The 15,100-nt window shown below is 58.5% G+C and overlaps 1 protein-coding gene across 3 annotated transcripts; it reads right to left on the bottom strand.

Annotated features, from left to right (window-relative positions):
• Positions 1-160: 160 nt before the first annotated feature.
• Rrp1 (ribosomal RNA processing 1) lies at positions 161-11,874 on the bottom strand. Of its 3 annotated transcripts, none has more exons than XM_004842497.4 (13): positions 9,389-11,874; positions 8,396-8,478; positions 7,488-7,545; positions 6,361-6,446; positions 6,100-6,161; positions 3,563-3,692; positions 3,416-3,480; positions 3,086-3,264; positions 2,423-2,475; positions 1,803-1,900; positions 1,594-1,613; positions 1,158-1,271; positions 161-624 (listed from the first exon to the last, which is right to left on the bottom strand). In XM_004842497.4, the coding sequence occupies exons 1-13, from the start codon at positions 9,519-9,521 to the stop codon at positions 335-337; spliced, it is 1,371 nt and encodes a 456-aa protein (XP_004842554.3). In that variant the 5' UTR covers positions 9,522-11,874; the 3' UTR covers positions 161-334. The 3 variants fall into 3 exon arrangements, 2 of the variants coding, with proteins under 2 accessions (XP_004842554.3, XP_012926827.2); XM_013071373.3 differs by having other exon boundaries at positions 6,319-6,446; positions 9,389-9,600; XR_015450087.1 differs by lacking the exon at positions 1,594-1,613 and having other exon boundaries at positions 6,319-6,446; positions 9,389-9,597.
• Positions 11,875-15,100: the final 3,226 nt, after the last annotated feature.

Below are 15,100 nucleotides of genomic sequence, written 5' to 3'. Positions count from 1 at the left end.
GTGATCGTCCCTTCAGCCTCAGAGAATGCTGGGATCACAGGAGGGCAGCACCACACCTGGCTTGCTTTCCCTGCAGCACTAGGGACCAGTGCTGCGGCCACACCTGAGGGAGCGGGGCCGAGGCGGGTTCAGGACAAGCACACAAGGGCACCCACCAGAGTGCTGGTTGGACCCGCAGGGTTTTATTCCCTGGTGGCCCAGGGCACGGGTGAGTCACGTGGAGGGCTTCAGGTCTCCAGGTTCGACTCCGACCCAAGGCCAACACCTCCTCCCCGTCCTGGGCCCGCCCTCCACATGCCGGCAGGGCAGAAGTGGGGCTCAGGCATCCCGAGGCTCAGGTCGGCTCGGCGCTGGAGGATCGCACAGCCCCCACCCGTCCCCGCCGGCCACGCCACTGCCCGCTCTCCAGCGGCCGCTGCTTCTTCCTCGCTGACTCCCGCGTCCCAGCCGCCTTCGCCTTTGCTCGGGCGCCATGCCGCTGCCCAGGTCGCCTCTTTCTCCCGGGCGGCCCCTTCCGGCCAGCAGCTCCTGTGCGCGGCGCAGGGTCGGTGCTCCTGGGCCTCCCCCGGCTCTTCTTCATCTCACCTCCTGGGCTCAGGGCCTCGGCCTCCACTCCAGGTTCCCCTGCCAAAGCAGCTCGGTCACGTGAGCAGGCTGCCCGGCCATTGTGTGACCAAAGATGGCGGCATGTGGATGCCACAGCCCAGGGCTGGGAAGCAGGGCCTCCAGAAAGGCCAGCGAGGGGCAGACGCGCAGGCGCGGGGAGCGCAGGAGGGGGAGCAGGCCAGCTGGGCGGGAGGCCACAGGAGACGACCCTGGCCCAGCGCCCACTGCTCTTGTGTCCTGGGGGCCACTCCCTGGCGCCCCTTGCCTTCTGCGAGGGCTGCCATCTGTGGGGACCTCCTCTCCGACAGCGGGGACTGCTCGGGCCAGGCTGCCCCTCCCCAGCCCTTCTAATTGGACTGGGCCTCAGCCCTGTGTGCCCCATCCTCGATCCTCCACTGGCCCTTGCACCTGCCCCCCGTTGGCGCTGTCCTCCCCAGCCTTCCCTGCCCACGGGAGCAGGGCTAGCACACTGCCCTCGCTGCAGGCTCCCTGGGCTGGGCACAGATAACCTCCAGCCAGTGCCCGCTGCCCCTGGTCCCCTCGGGCCCCACCTCTCAGGCTCCGTGCCTGCTGCTGCAGCCAGCGCCGCTTCCCTTTCCGCACGCGCCTCCCCTCCAGCAGACGCTTGCAGGCCCTCTCCGGGACTTCGTCCTCAGGGAAGTGCCCTGAGAAGGAGGGGACAGTCAGCGGGCACAGTACACAGGAAAGGCCTGCACCAGCCCTGACTCCCAGAGGCCGATGGCCCGGCCACACTGTCCCAGAGGGAGCCTGTGGCAGCCAGCCCTCCACGTGGATGTGTCACACTTCAGGGTAACAGGGCTGCCTGCTGACACCGGGTGCGCAGACACTCCAGGCTGAGGCCACTCAGCGAGCAGCACACCGATGCGCACCCTGAACGCCTGCTCCCCAGAGCCACACAGGACGACACCCCGCACGCAAGGGCCCCATGCTCTGAGCCTGGGCCACGCGGCGTGGCCCCAGCCTCACCTCCAGCGAGGTCCTGCAACCTGCAAGAGCAACACAGGCAGGGTCACCATGGTGGCTTCACACCCTGCGCGCCCCGAGGCCCTCCGTGGGCCCAAGACACCCTCCTGCCTGGGCGCTGGCCTCCCCCAGGCTGAGGCCGCCGCAGGACAGCGCAGACGGGCTGTGGGGACCGTGGCCTGCGGCGGAGGCCGGGCGCCTCGGGCACTCACTTGCGGACAACCTTGTAGAGGCGCTTCCTGTTCTGAGAAGGGGTGTTCTGCTGGCTGGCTGCCTCAAACAGCCTGTCGGCAACTGCCTTGTAGTCAAACTGCCTCAGAAATGGACACCGGAGAGGCCAGGTCAGCCACCGCCCACGTGCCTCATGACCCTGAACCCCACGCGGCCAGCAAGGGGACTCTGCTCGGCCCCAGAGCACAGCCCCTGCCGTCCCTGTCTGCCAGGCCGCCCTCACGGCAACTTCAGTTCCCCCCCACAGGCAGGCAGAGAGCAAGCAAGAGGGAGCAACCCGACAAGTTCATTTAACCCCAGGTCCCCAGTCCCCTAATCTGACAGGCAGGCGCACCAATATCTCATGACAGCCTAGTCCCAAGCCTGCCCTGCTGAGCTGACTCCAGGCTGGGACCCAAATATCGGTGCCCAGGATGAGGCAGCCTGGGCCTGCTGCACGGCACCCCAGCCCCACCCGCCCCAGTCCTCTGGCAGCCAGGCAAGCAGGGCGCCTCCTCCACAGCTGAGACCCAGCTGGTCCCCAAGCCTCGCCTGCCACCTGCCTGTGACACTGTCTCCCTTCCAAGCCAGCCAGCAGGATAGTGAAGGGCCAGGCGCCTACCTGGAGGACAGGGCTGGTGCTGTCCTCGTCATCCCACTTCTGCTCCAGGGAGCCTAGAAGAAAAGGGACCCCATGACCCAAGCCCCACACTGGCATGCAAGGCACAGGCTGGGGGGATCCCAGTGCCACAGCGCCTCCCAGGGCGCAGGGGACCAAGGTGTGGACAGGAGGGGACACAGCCCAGGGAAGGTGGTGCCAGAGCAGCGGGTACTGCAGGCAGCAGAGGAAGAGCCAGGGCTCCACAAGGGAGACGGGTGGCAGGACCAGACACAGGATGTGGGAGGTGCTGAGGGCTCAGGCTGTGCTGAGGGGCAGGTGGCATGGGACAGGAGTTAGCTCTAGAGGTCCAGACGGGGGGTGGCAGGCACTGGAGAGCCTAGCAGCAGTCAGGCCAGCAGACCCAGGGAGCCCTGAGGCTGGAAGGAGCCGCCCAGGAGCTGGGCCGGGCAGGGGAGCTAGGCAGTGCTTGGTGTGCTGGGTAAGCCAGGACAGGGAGCCTTTACTTGCCATGGTCAGCCTGGCTGCCACATTCCCCGGGGCCCTGGGGGGAGGCTGGAAACGGGCCCAGCCAGGAGGCGGCGGGATTGGCCCAGCAGGAAGCCAGGGGCCCGGCCCAGGACGGGTGCCAGGAGGTCGGGCGCCCTGAGCTAGCGGGCCCCGCACCTGCAGGTGGCCTCTGGCCAGGCAGCTCCTCGTCACTGTCTGAGTCGTCATCGCCACCTGACGCCTCCTCCTCCCCTTCCTCCTCATCCAGTTCCCTCATGAGGTCCTCGATGGCAAAGGGGGCCTGTTCCACAATGGTCTCGAAGATGCCCCGAGTGATGTTGTGCAGAACCAGGGAGCTGAGGGGGCCGCAGAGCTGGACACTCAGGCAGCGCCGCCCACCCTGCCACCCTCCTGGACCCAGAGCAGGGCCCCAGGGAGCTGAAGCTCCTGAGGCCGCTGCCCCAGAAGGGAGGGAAAGTGGGGCAGGCCACCCCCGCCTGCACTTACTCCTTGGTGAGGGCGGCGATCCAGCAGAAGGGCTCCACGAACCGCAGGTTCTGGTCAGCAGTGAGCTGCAGAAGCAAGGGCAGCAGCTCAGCCTTGGCACGCACAGCGGCCAGCCTGGGCCACGCCAGCCTCCCGAGCCCGCCTCACCTCTGCGGCGCCCACTTTGGCCAGCTCCTCCAGGTAGACCTCGAGGAAGTGGCTCTTCACACCGTTGGGAGCCTGGCTGTCCTCGTGCAAGATCTCGGTTGTCAGCAGCTCCAGAAGCTGCTCGATGTCCCTGCAGGAGGTGGGGGGTGATCCAGCCGCCGCCGTGCACCCCCACTGTCTGCTGTGAGCTCGGGAGGAACACAGAGCCAGGTGCCCCTCTACACTCAGCAGCGGGCAACAGCGGCGCTGCGTCTGGGTGGCAGGGAGGTGGCTGATCATGGGGCTGCGTGGCCGTGTCCCATGGGAGAACACAGCGTGATCTGGACCCGGGCCATCACCCACACAGGACTCCCTCCGTCCCGGAGATGTGCACCACCCCACTCTGCCATCCGGCCCTCTGGCGCCCCACGGGGACCACTAGGAAGGCCAGCCAGGGATGGGCGGAGCAGCAGTGGGGCACGTGACACGCCAACCCAGCTCTTCCAGATGCAGCAAGGATCTGGCCCTGGTCCCGAGCCCTCAGCCCCAAGTGTGACTGGGGTCGGCAGTCGGTGCACCCAAGACTCGGGGTGGGAGTGCAGACCCCCACGCCTACAACTACAGAACGCGCTTTCGGAGCCTCCTGCCAGCCTGGGCTACCCTGCAAGATCCTGTGCCAAAAACCAAATCACGGAAATAAAGGGAGCTCCCTGGACAACTCCAACGCCTGGAATCCCCAGCTATGGGAAGGAGGAGCGTGGTCCCAGCAGGCCCAGGAGGAGGCAGATCAGGTACAAAACCAAGAGAAAAACAGGCAGCGCCTGCAGCTGGGGCAGTGGACCAGGCGACAGCGCACAGCTCCGCATGCTGGACTGAGGGGACGGAGGGTGCGGGCCAGACCAGCACAGCTACCCCGGCAGGGGGAGCACCAGGAGCTCCTCGGGACAACCAGTGACCACGAGGGCGAAGCGGCTGCTGCAGAGACAAACCACAGCATGCGACTACAGCCGGGACTAGGGTCCTGCTGCTGCCTGTCCGCTGCCTGGGCACACACCACCACCACCTGTGCTCCTCCTCGGGGGCCAGAAGGGCTCGCCTGCCCCACAGCCCTGCAGACCAGCACGGCTACAGCCCAGCCGCAAGCGCAGCAAGTGCGGGGAAGCAGCTCTGCTGACATGGGGCTGGGGCCCAGTGCCACCCACGTGTCCTGTAGGGGGATTCTCACTCACAAACCCATTCCAAAGCCTCTAACCGGCCGGCTACCTAGCAGCAGAACCCACGAGGGTGCTGACAGGGAGACGGGGCAGGCAGCCCCGCACACCTGCTGCTGCAGACACCGGGCACCTGTGCTGGCTCTGTGCAGCCTTTCCGTGGTGCTAAGGACGGCACCTGGCCTCTACGCTCTGCTACGTCCCCAGACCTCCTTTTGTGAAACACGGTCTTACTGAGTTGCTCAAGAGACTCAAATTGTGATTTTCCTGCGTCAGCTTCCTCTGTGTAACATTTTAAAAGCAATTATCTACTGGAGTTAAAGTGACTTTCCAGGGCTGGGGCTGGGGCTCAACGGCAGAGCATGTGAGAGGCCCTGGGGTAAGCTCCAGCATGCACACAAAAACCCCCACAAAAAACACAGAAAAAAAACCATTTTTTTTTTCCCCTGGGGATCGAACTTGGGTCCTTGCGCTTGTACAGCAGGCGGCGAAACCACAGAGCTAAATCCCCAGCCCAAAAACCTATTTTTTTTTTTTTTTGGTACTGGGGATCGAACTCAGGTCCTTGCGCTTGCGCAGCAGGCAGTGAAACCACTGAGCTAAATCCCCAGCCCTAAAAACCTATTTTTTAATGTTTCATGAAAGTTTTCTGAGTTCTTTACACTGAGCACACATCATTTATAACTGAAAAACTATTTTTAAAGCTGTCTATTAGTTTAGAATATTTCAGGAAGCACCGGATGTGATGGCCATACACCTGTAATCCCAGCACCCAAGAGGCTGAGGCAGGAGGATTGCTGGGAGTCCGGGACCAACCTGAGCCACATAGCAAGACCTCATCCCTAGAAACCATTTTAAGAAGGTAAACACAGAAATCCACTCTGTGTCGAGGAGCTGGGCTGTCACCAACCTGGAAACGTGCTGCCCCAGCAGGACCTCCGTTGACCACAGGGCACCTGAGGTCCGACCTTGAACCCCAGAGGGGCCCAGACTGTGCACTGGACAAGCGTCGCCACTGCCTGCAAAAGCCCACGTGAAACAGCTCACGAGTAGGGGACATGGACACCCCCAGGCACCGTTGCTGGCGTGACAAGTGTGATGACTCAAAGGCTTCTAGAGCTGGGGATGGTGGCCACCAAGGACACAGCGGAGGGGCATCTGTTCTCTGTCTGCCTGGAGGGAGAGCTGAGCACCTGGCTGAGCCCTGGCCCCGAGAGGTTTAGAGCTGCCTCCACCTCCGCTCCTCAGCAGCGGACAAAGAATTACAGGGAACCATTTGGCCGGCTCCCACCCCCAGGCAGGAGCTGAGGTGGGCCCTGCCCCGAGGGTGGACTCACATGCACTGACCTCTCTGCCCAGCCTCGAATCCTCACTGCCTTCAGGGCCTCGTTCAGGACCATGCGCATGAGCTGTGCCACAGAAGGGGCGGATCAGCGGAAGCGGGACCCAGACTCCACCAGGGCCCTCCCTCGCTGAGAAAGGCGCCCGGCACGTCCTCAGGCCCAGGCGCGAGAAAGCAGCACTGGACCTGTGGAGAAAGCAGCCCACCGTGCAGGGGCCACTCACAGGAGCCCAGGCGAGGCGGAGCCTGCAGTCAGAACCCCTCACCAGGTAGAACTTGTCCAAGCGCAGCCGGTCAATGCCCGCCCACTCGCGGGTCATGGTCTGCCAGAACGTTTGCAGGAACAGGTGCTCTGCGGGACAGGGAGGGCACATGAACACCAGAGCTGAAGAGGGGGCTACATCCAGCAGGCTGAGCCTGAGCACCCCAGGGCCAAGGACACCCGTGCTCGCCCCCCACTCGGACCCACAGCCCAGGCTGGCACAGAGGCCCAGATACCACTCGACAGACACAAGGCGCACATGCCTGAGCCCATGGGGCTCACACTGGGACAGGCTTTGCAGGGGTTGGTAAACGGTCATTAGGCAGGCCTAATCTAACCTAAAAGGCAGCTTAAGCGGTCAGCACACCAGTGCGCACAGGAACTGCCCCGTAAGGGAGCGGAGACCCACTGCACAGGCTCCAGCACCTTGTTTCTTGCTGCGTCAGACATGCTCAGCTCCTGCCACCCTCAGCAGGGCCCAGGGTCTAAGGCAGTGACACCCTGGCCACACCCCCAGAGCCTGGTACAGGTGGACCAAGCTCTACACCTTGGGACTCTTTTAAATAATCTTTGTGGGACCCAGGGCTTCACACGTGGTAGCCAAGCACTCCAGCAGTGTGCTACATCCCTAACTCTTTTTTATTTTGAGGAAGGGTCTTGCTAAATTGCCCAGATTGGCCTTGAACTTGTGATCCTCCTGCCTCAGTCTCCCAAGTAGCTGGGATTATTGGCATGTGTCACCACAACTGGGAAAACATCAGGATGCTTAAAGGCTTCGAAAATGATTCCCATGGGCAGGCAGAGTGAGAATGACTCACCGTGGTCAGGATAAAACACAACAGCTGGAGAAATGCACCGTGGGAGCTTCACAACCATCAGGTGGGACTCATACTGTGGGACCACTGCACTGGCTTTTCACCCTAATTTCACACGGCAGGGCCTCAATCTCACCTGCTCCCGAGCAGAGTCTACTCGGGTTAGGGGGTGCGTAGGCTGCTTCCCACACGGCCAGCACCCAGACACAGGGTGCGTCCCGCTCCAGATTTCAGAACACTACCCTGTGTGGCTGGGGCCTGACTCTCAGCAACTGCTGCATCTATGAATGGGCTCAGCCACGGCAGAGCTACTCACGTGCCTCCGTGGTCTGAAAAGCATGGATGAGCTGGGAAATGGTCCTTGCCAGTTCCTCCTGCGCAGGAAACAGCAAAAACACATCCGTCCCTGAAGCACTGTGTTCTCCGGGTGTAAGGAGAACACACACAAACGTCCCCTCACTCTCAGGGAACCAGCGGCCAGGGATCTCAGCACGGTGGATCCTGGTTCTGCAAGTCTCCCCTGCTGCAAAAGGCCTCTTCTGCAGGCAGGGCCAACAGACTCTCCCCAGAGTGAGTCACTCTGGACTGAGACCGTGCCTTGAGCAAGAAGGTGACAGTCACGGGGTTGTGGGACAGACAGGAGCCACCTTACCAGTGGGAGATGCGGCCAACCAGACCCTGCAAGTCACCCCCTGGCTGCCTCAGTGTCAAGCATCACTCTGTGCCCTTGCTCAGTCAGTAGATTCCACAGCCTCCTCTGAGAGACGGTTCAGAAGGTACAGAATGTGAGCTTGGAGCCCACATTTAAGCAAATGCCTTCACGCTTAGGTGATTCTGTTTGTTTGTTTTTTTGGTACCAGGGATCAAACTCAGGTTCTTGCACTTGCGGGGCAGGCATGCTCAGGTGATTCTGAAGAGCTAAAGGCCAGCAGTGGGAACCCTGGTCTCAGAAGACCTGCATTCTGCCCTTGAATTCTGTCATTTTAGTATTCAAGTTTTTTGACCACACTGGGGACAAACACAAAATGACTCATTCCACCCACTGTGGGCTGCCCCACTGCCAGCACTGCCATGGCATTCAGGGCTGCCCTCCACATGTCAGGCCACACAGACCAAAGCATGGAGACCACATGACTCTTCCCGGTCTCTGTCTCCAGTAGAACAGGGCAGCCACAGCCTACCCGGCCTCCCCCAGCCTCTTGAGCCACCTGGCTGAGCACTCACCTGCAGGAGCAGCTTGTCCTGCATCCACATGCAGTAAAACAGTCCTTTCCATATCTTCAGCAGCTCCTCATGCGTGAAGCCCCCTGAAACAAACAGCAGCGTTCACACTAAACAAGCTTGACCCTTCAGTGCTGGCATGAAGCAGGGCCACCGGGATTCGTCCAAATTCCCGCGTGCTGTATGGGACCTGGGGGGCAGGCTGCCCCTCTCCCCAGGCAACCCTTCCAACTCAGAGCCTGCTGGCTTTGGGCTGTGCAGTCCCCTCCAGGTAACTTTCTGCACCCACTAAATACTTGCTGAGCCTCTGCAGACATCAGCCACCACACTCCACTCCGAGAGTCACAACTCAGAACCGCAGCCCTTTCCTGACTGGATGGTGGCCACAGGTTGATTACAGGTGACCATCCTCCAGCATCCCGCTGAAGGGTGCACCTGTGTTATACCTCAACTATCAAGAGAAGGAAGTTAACTCATCACTCAGGCTAGCAAAGGCATTCACTGGGGCTCTCTTTGCTGGAAAGCCTGTCCCTGCAGGGGTGATCCTTGGACCACGGGGCTCCAGGGCTTCAGGTTCCACTGGGCCAGGCCCCCAGAATGTGAATTTCTAAGAAACACCCAGGTGATGGTGAAGCTGCTGGGGGTAGAGTAGACAAGCACGTATGAAAAAGGCACAATGAACAGTCAGCAGAAGGCAGGTTCTCAGCCCTCATGGAGTTACAGCGGCACCCGGGCGACAATGCCACACGGACAGACAGAGCCCCGCTGGAAGCGGAGGAGACGCGAATGGCTCGGACAGCCGGCTGCCCGAGCAGCCGGAGACCCGATCTGACGGTGATGCTTTCCCAGAGGAAGGTAGGCCGGGTCTGGGGAAGGAAGTGGGGGTCGGGGGTGTCCCTGGAGCGCGGCCACGCGCCATCGCCCCCACGGGCAGAGGCGAAGCGGCCGCGCCGCCGACCGCCCGTAGGCCCCACGCGCCTCGGAGGCCCTGCCCACCTGTGGCCCGCTGGGTCCTGGCGACAATGTACTTCCGGAGCTTCCGCACCGCCCGGTCCCGGGTCACCTGCTCGTTGCCCGCCAGGCGCTGAGCCAGCTGGATCTCCGGGGGCAGCTGCACGCCTGGAGCCATGGTCTCTCTCGCCAACTCCGCACGTGAGCAAAGCGGCGGCGCGCGCTTGACGTCATCCGGTCCTACGTCACAGCCCGCGACGTCTCCAGGCCACGTCACGCTCCTGCGACGCCGCCCGTACGTCACGGGCCCGAGGCGCCGCAGGGTCGCTCGCCACCGCCGCGCAATGGCCTGGCTGCGCAACTGGCGCCTGCGGGGAAGGTGGGTGGCGAGGCGACCCGAGAGCACCTCTTGCGACGTCCACGACGGCGAGGGGGCAGGGTAGCGTGAGCCCTTCTCGCCAGAGGGGAGCCCCTTGGCTGCGACCGCCCCGAAGGGCAGCGTGGAGCCGGCGCTCGCCGAGCATCCGCTGCCCGCACGCGCCTGGGCGTGTCACGCGCTCCCGCTTTTCAGGGCAGAGGGAAGACCAGGGAAACCTGTGGAACTCCAGGTGGCGGGCCAGGCTGCGAGACACCGGCCCTCGACGCCTAAGTCCAGGAGGATGAAGGAGTCGGCAACGGACGGAGCTAGAATGCGCCCTGCCTCAAAACAGGCCCTGAAAGCTGTGCGGGACAGTGGGGCACCTTTCCTTCAGACCGGAAGGTAGACCACAGTGCAGGAAGGTTGTGGCTTTCCTAGGCATCACAGCACTTTCCCAGAGGGCCCAAGTCCACCATGTATCAGGGCCTACGATCACCCAGGCCTGCTGACTTGCTGGGAGGATCCACAGGACCAGCAAGCGAGGACTGCCGATAACCTCACCCTCGTCCCGCTGCTCCCCACACTACAGGCCGCTAAATCCACGGACAAGGTGTTTTGTTTCCTGTTTTTTTGTGGTATTGGGAGTTGAACCCAGGGCCTTCACACTGAGTGACATCCCCGGCCCTTTGTTTCTTTTATTATTAGCTAAGGCCTCTTTAAGTCGCTAAGTAGCCCAGACTGGCCTCTAGCTTGAAATCCTCCCACCTCAGCCTTTGAGGGTGCGGGGATTACACACATGAACCACCATGCCTGCCTAGGTGCTGAGGCAGGGAAGATGTCTTTATTCAAGAATTCATCTGTCCAAGAAGATGGAGAACCCCTGTTTAAATTCCATCTTGGGGCTGGGGATTTAGCTCAGTGGTTCTGGTGCCTGCCTCGAAAGCACAAGGTCCTGAGTTCGATCCCTGGTACCAAAAAAAAAACACCCAAAAAACTAAATTCCATCTTGCCCAGAGGCCAATTTAGGGCCATTTACATGGAACATGGGTGATCGGAGGCTGATGGGCACCACCTCAGATGGAGGTCTGTGGCCAGATAGGCACCTTCCATCTCCAGCTGCCTAGTCCTGAGACGCTTTTCCATTCTGCAGATCTCAAGAGCAAAGACTACCACTTCCTCAGGCAGTTCTTGTCAGTGTTTAGTCTGCCTCAGTGCAGTTTCTGACATGAGACACAGGGCCATCTTTCAGGGTGCCAAATGCAGGGTGGGAAGGAAAATACCTGCCCAAGTATTGTGGAAGATGAGGGTCAGTGAGGGTGGAGGAGTCAGTCACAACATCGGGCCCGGTCGAAGTTCTTGGCTTCTGGGCGGCTGTGACAGGACTCAAAGCAAAATGTTCAAAGTGAACAGGTGGGAGAGCAAAGCCCAGAGGCCAGGCATGGGTGCCCTTGAGAGCTAAGTAGAGTCACACACTACCCTCTGTGCCCCAGGAAAGAAGGTGTGAGTACATGGACAATGCTGTCCAGCAGGGAGGCAGCTAGACTCAGAGCCCAGGAATTTTTAGGATCTGGTCGAGAAGGCAGCTTCTGCCTGGCCAGTACCAAACTTCAGCTCTGGTATATGTGCTGCCGAAGCGAGCACCCAAACTGTTCAGCTCTGTAGGCCAAACGCAACCTGGTGTCATAGCACAAAGTTGGCAGTAGATTGTGCTGGGTCGGAATGGATGTGTACAGCTGTGTTTTCATAAAGCTTTGTTTTTGGTATCGGGGGTTGAACTCAGGACTTCACGCTTACCAGGCAGATGCTGTGCTGCTGAGCTTCATCCCTGGCTTCATAAAGGTTTATTTTTAGAAAAGGCAGCAAGCCAAATGTGGCCTAGTACCATAGATTACCAACTTTGTTAACTTAATTATGCATTCTAAATATCAGTGTGCACTTCATTTTTACAATTATAAATTTTCTAACTTGTTTTAGTGTGTTTTTTTGAGACAAGGTCTCGCTATGTAGCCCAGGCTGGCCTCAAACTCCTGTCCATCCTGCTTCAGCCTCCTGAGTACTGGGGTTACAGGCATGTGCCACCACGCCTAGCTTCTACTCTGTTTTAAAGAACAGTGTGTAATAGTTTTGAATCCATTGAAATGTTGCTTTCAACTTGAAATACAGTGAATGCATGTGTATAAAAAATAACCCGATGTCTGACTCACCTGATGTGTGTTTAGAGATCAAGAAGGGCTGGTTTCTGACATAAAGCTGGGGAACGAGGGCAGCGACCACCTTGCCAAGCCCTGATGGAGAAGCGCTTAGCATCAAGGAGCAGCCCCTGGGTCGGGGCAAGGCATCTTGATGTTGAAAGGCATTTGTGCAAAACAGCGATCATGTGTGCACCATGAGATCACATGAGGGGCTGGGGGAGGGCGCTTGGGGGAGCACGATTCAGCACACTCTGGGAGGTGGGAAGGAGAGGAAAGAGATGGAGCTCGCATAGCTGACCAGTGCCTGCTGTGTGCGAGGGTTTGTTCACACCTCTGGCCCTCAGAACAGTCCTGGGGGGAGGGATGGTGTTTTCCCTTCCTTAGGAGAACAAAGAAGCTTCCAGCTTCGCACCTGGCCGACAGGCCGGGAGTGGTGAGGCAGAGGAGAAGCCCAGGCAGGCCTGGGTGCTGGCGCAAGTCCCTGGGCCAATGCCCAGGCCTGAGGCCAAGGGCAGGTCCTGGGGAGCTCGTTGCGCCATTCTAGAACCAGAAGCCTTCCCACTCAGGGGACTGCACGTTCCCCACACAGTTGGCCACTCCGGGGCGCCGTCCTGGTCCTGGTCCTGGCTGCACCAGCCCCCCCCCCCCCCCGTGTTGCTGTAACAGCAGAGTGCCAGCCGGAACGTACAGACAGGAAGTCCAGGAGAATGGAAGACGCCCCCAGAAGTCTTGGAGGCAAAGTGTACGGTTTTATTCTGAACGCCAGCGGGTCAGGCTGGGACTTCACAAAGAGACTGACCTCGCTTTGGGCTGAGCAGGGCGGGTTATACTCTTGGGAGGGGCCGGGCTTGCTGGAATTAAACACTTCACATTGGTTACGTAGGGCACAGTTCATCTGGGCCCAGCACATTCACCGGTTATCAGACATTACGGACAGCAAGCTCAGTGCACAGAGCCCCATCCCATTTACATTTGCTGGGGAGATAGAAGTAATAAACCTGAGAACAAAGAAAATACCTGAGAGGCTTGAGAAGCAGTGTCCGGAAGCCCAGACACGTTGAGGGAATGGGGGAAAACTTCCACCAGTAAGTTTGGCTTTAACTGCAGAGAAACATTCCCCTCTCATCGCCACACTCATCCCCTTCCATGCAGTGAGTGTCTCATCGACTGACGCCCTGTTCCTTACTGGAGGAAATGAGGAAAAGCAGGAAAGTTGCAGGAGGAGGCTTCCTGTGTCCTAAATAATGGCCAACATAGGCATTTTCTTTTTTTTTTTCTTTTTTGGGGGCATTTTCTATGCATAGTCTTTAGGAAGAGATGAATCATTCTGAAGTGATTATAGTGTGATTAGAACCTCCTTTCGCTAGTGTACCTACCAGCGATATTCCCCACAATATCACTAACTTTTCAAAGTAGGTAGTATACTGAAATCTTTAAAAGTCTGTTTTAAAAAAAAAAACTTTACCCCAAATCACAGAGAAGACAGGCATGGTGGCATAAGCCTGTAATCCCAGCACTCTCAAAGCTGAGGCAGGAGGACTGTTGTGAGTTCGAGGTCAGCGTGAACTATATAGGGAGACCCTGTCTCAAAAAACACAAAAAATAAGGTCATGTTATCAGATGAGAGGGGCCCCTGGGAGAGTTGTTTCCAGGTTCTTGGTGTCTCAAGCCAATACTGTAATTGAGCAGGACACTTAAAAACACTGAGCGTACCATTTATTAGGATGGACTTGCGTGAATGTCCACTCCACATGGTGGGGTGGCCAGGAAGGAGAACTCATGGCCCCATAGGGTTGGTCCTGAGACTCTAAAGGTCTGGGGTTATGGGAGGGTCTGGAGTTGGGGACCAACAGGAGCCCTGGCCCAGTGGGCCACCTGACTCAGTTACCCGTATGTCTGTCCGTCCAAAGTGGGCTTTGACCATGTGAGGATTCAGAGGAAGTGTCCAAAGCCCCCTGGGATGGGGGACTGCAATGCCAGCGAGGCTGGACCCAGGCCAGAGTCTTGTGCTCTGGGGTTTGTGCATGCTTGGGCCTCTTGGGGTGGACCTCTGTTGGTGTCCTGATGTTTTGACAGCCCTGCTTGCTCTGGTTTCTCAATTCTTGCCCAGGGCTTTCTATTTTGTACTTGTCCTTGCTCAGCTAACTGGGGCAGCTTAGCAACTGAAAAGGGACACCCAGGCTGTGGCCTTTGGCTCTGAGGGACCAGGATCCCACCAGCCAAATGGAAGTCGGGGCACGGGCGTTTCAGTGAGAGCCCTGGCGTGTGAACTCAGGCCAGTGGAGGGCGCTGTCCCTACTCCTGGCCGGGGCAGAGGCTGGGCCCTGCTGTGGCTTCTTGGGTCTGGATGGGCATTTTCATAGATATTCTACCCAGCCATTAATTTTCCTTCAAATAAATTATTTGAATTGACTGTCTTGTTTTTTTGAGACAGTGTCTCGTGTTCCAGGCTGGCCTCAAGTTCACTACGTAGCCCTGGCTGGCCTTGAACTCTTGGTCTTCCTGCCTCAGCCTCCCAGAGTGCTGAGATTATCGGCATGTGCCAGCATTAAAACTCTGCTTAAATTTTGAGGTCTTGTGTATGGCTTTGCTTTGCATGCATGTTGGTAACAGAATAGTGAGGTTCATTTGGGGAAACTGATACATGCATATGACATCTCTTCACCCCATTTCTCTTTCTCCCCTGTCCATGGTTCCCTGTCCCATCTCCAAATCTCTACCCTTTAATTTTTTGTCATCTCTCCTTGTTTACTTTGTTTAAAAAAGGTTTCTCAGAGAAAACATAATGTTTACCTTTCTGAATCTGGCTTATTTCGCTGAACATGAAGTTTCCACTTCCATCTATTTTCCTGCAAATGACACAATTTATTTTCTTTTTGTTTGTTTTTATTTTGTATTGTTTTGTTTTTAAGACATGGTCTCACTGTGTAGTTCAAGCTGGCCGTGAGCTCAATACGTAGCCTAGTCTGGCCTTGAAGGGCAGTGACCCTCCTGCCTCAGCCTCTTGAGTGCTAGGGTTACAGGTGTATACCGCTGTGAGACCAGGATAAACCCAAGAAATTCCCCCTCATCCCTCTCCCCTTATAAAATAGATGTTTTTGTAACTGCTTGTTCTGCTTCTGTAAACTTGCTTCATCATCGCTTCTCGGAAAGAGATAGTGCCTGGTGCCTCCCCTTACTGTACATTGCCCCAACCTGACAAGACAG

The sequence above is a fragment of the Heterocephalus glaber genome, unplaced genomic scaffold, assembly GCF_053883595.1.
Source record: "Heterocephalus glaber isolate CG9 unplaced genomic scaffold, H.glaber_assembly_v1.0 deba00000122, whole genome shotgun sequence".
Lineage (NCBI taxonomy): Eukaryota > Metazoa > Chordata > Mammalia > Rodentia > Bathyergidae > Heterocephalus > Heterocephalus glaber.
Note: the sequence above shows the minus strand (reverse complement) of the source record. Positions and strands in the feature narration are given on the sequence as shown.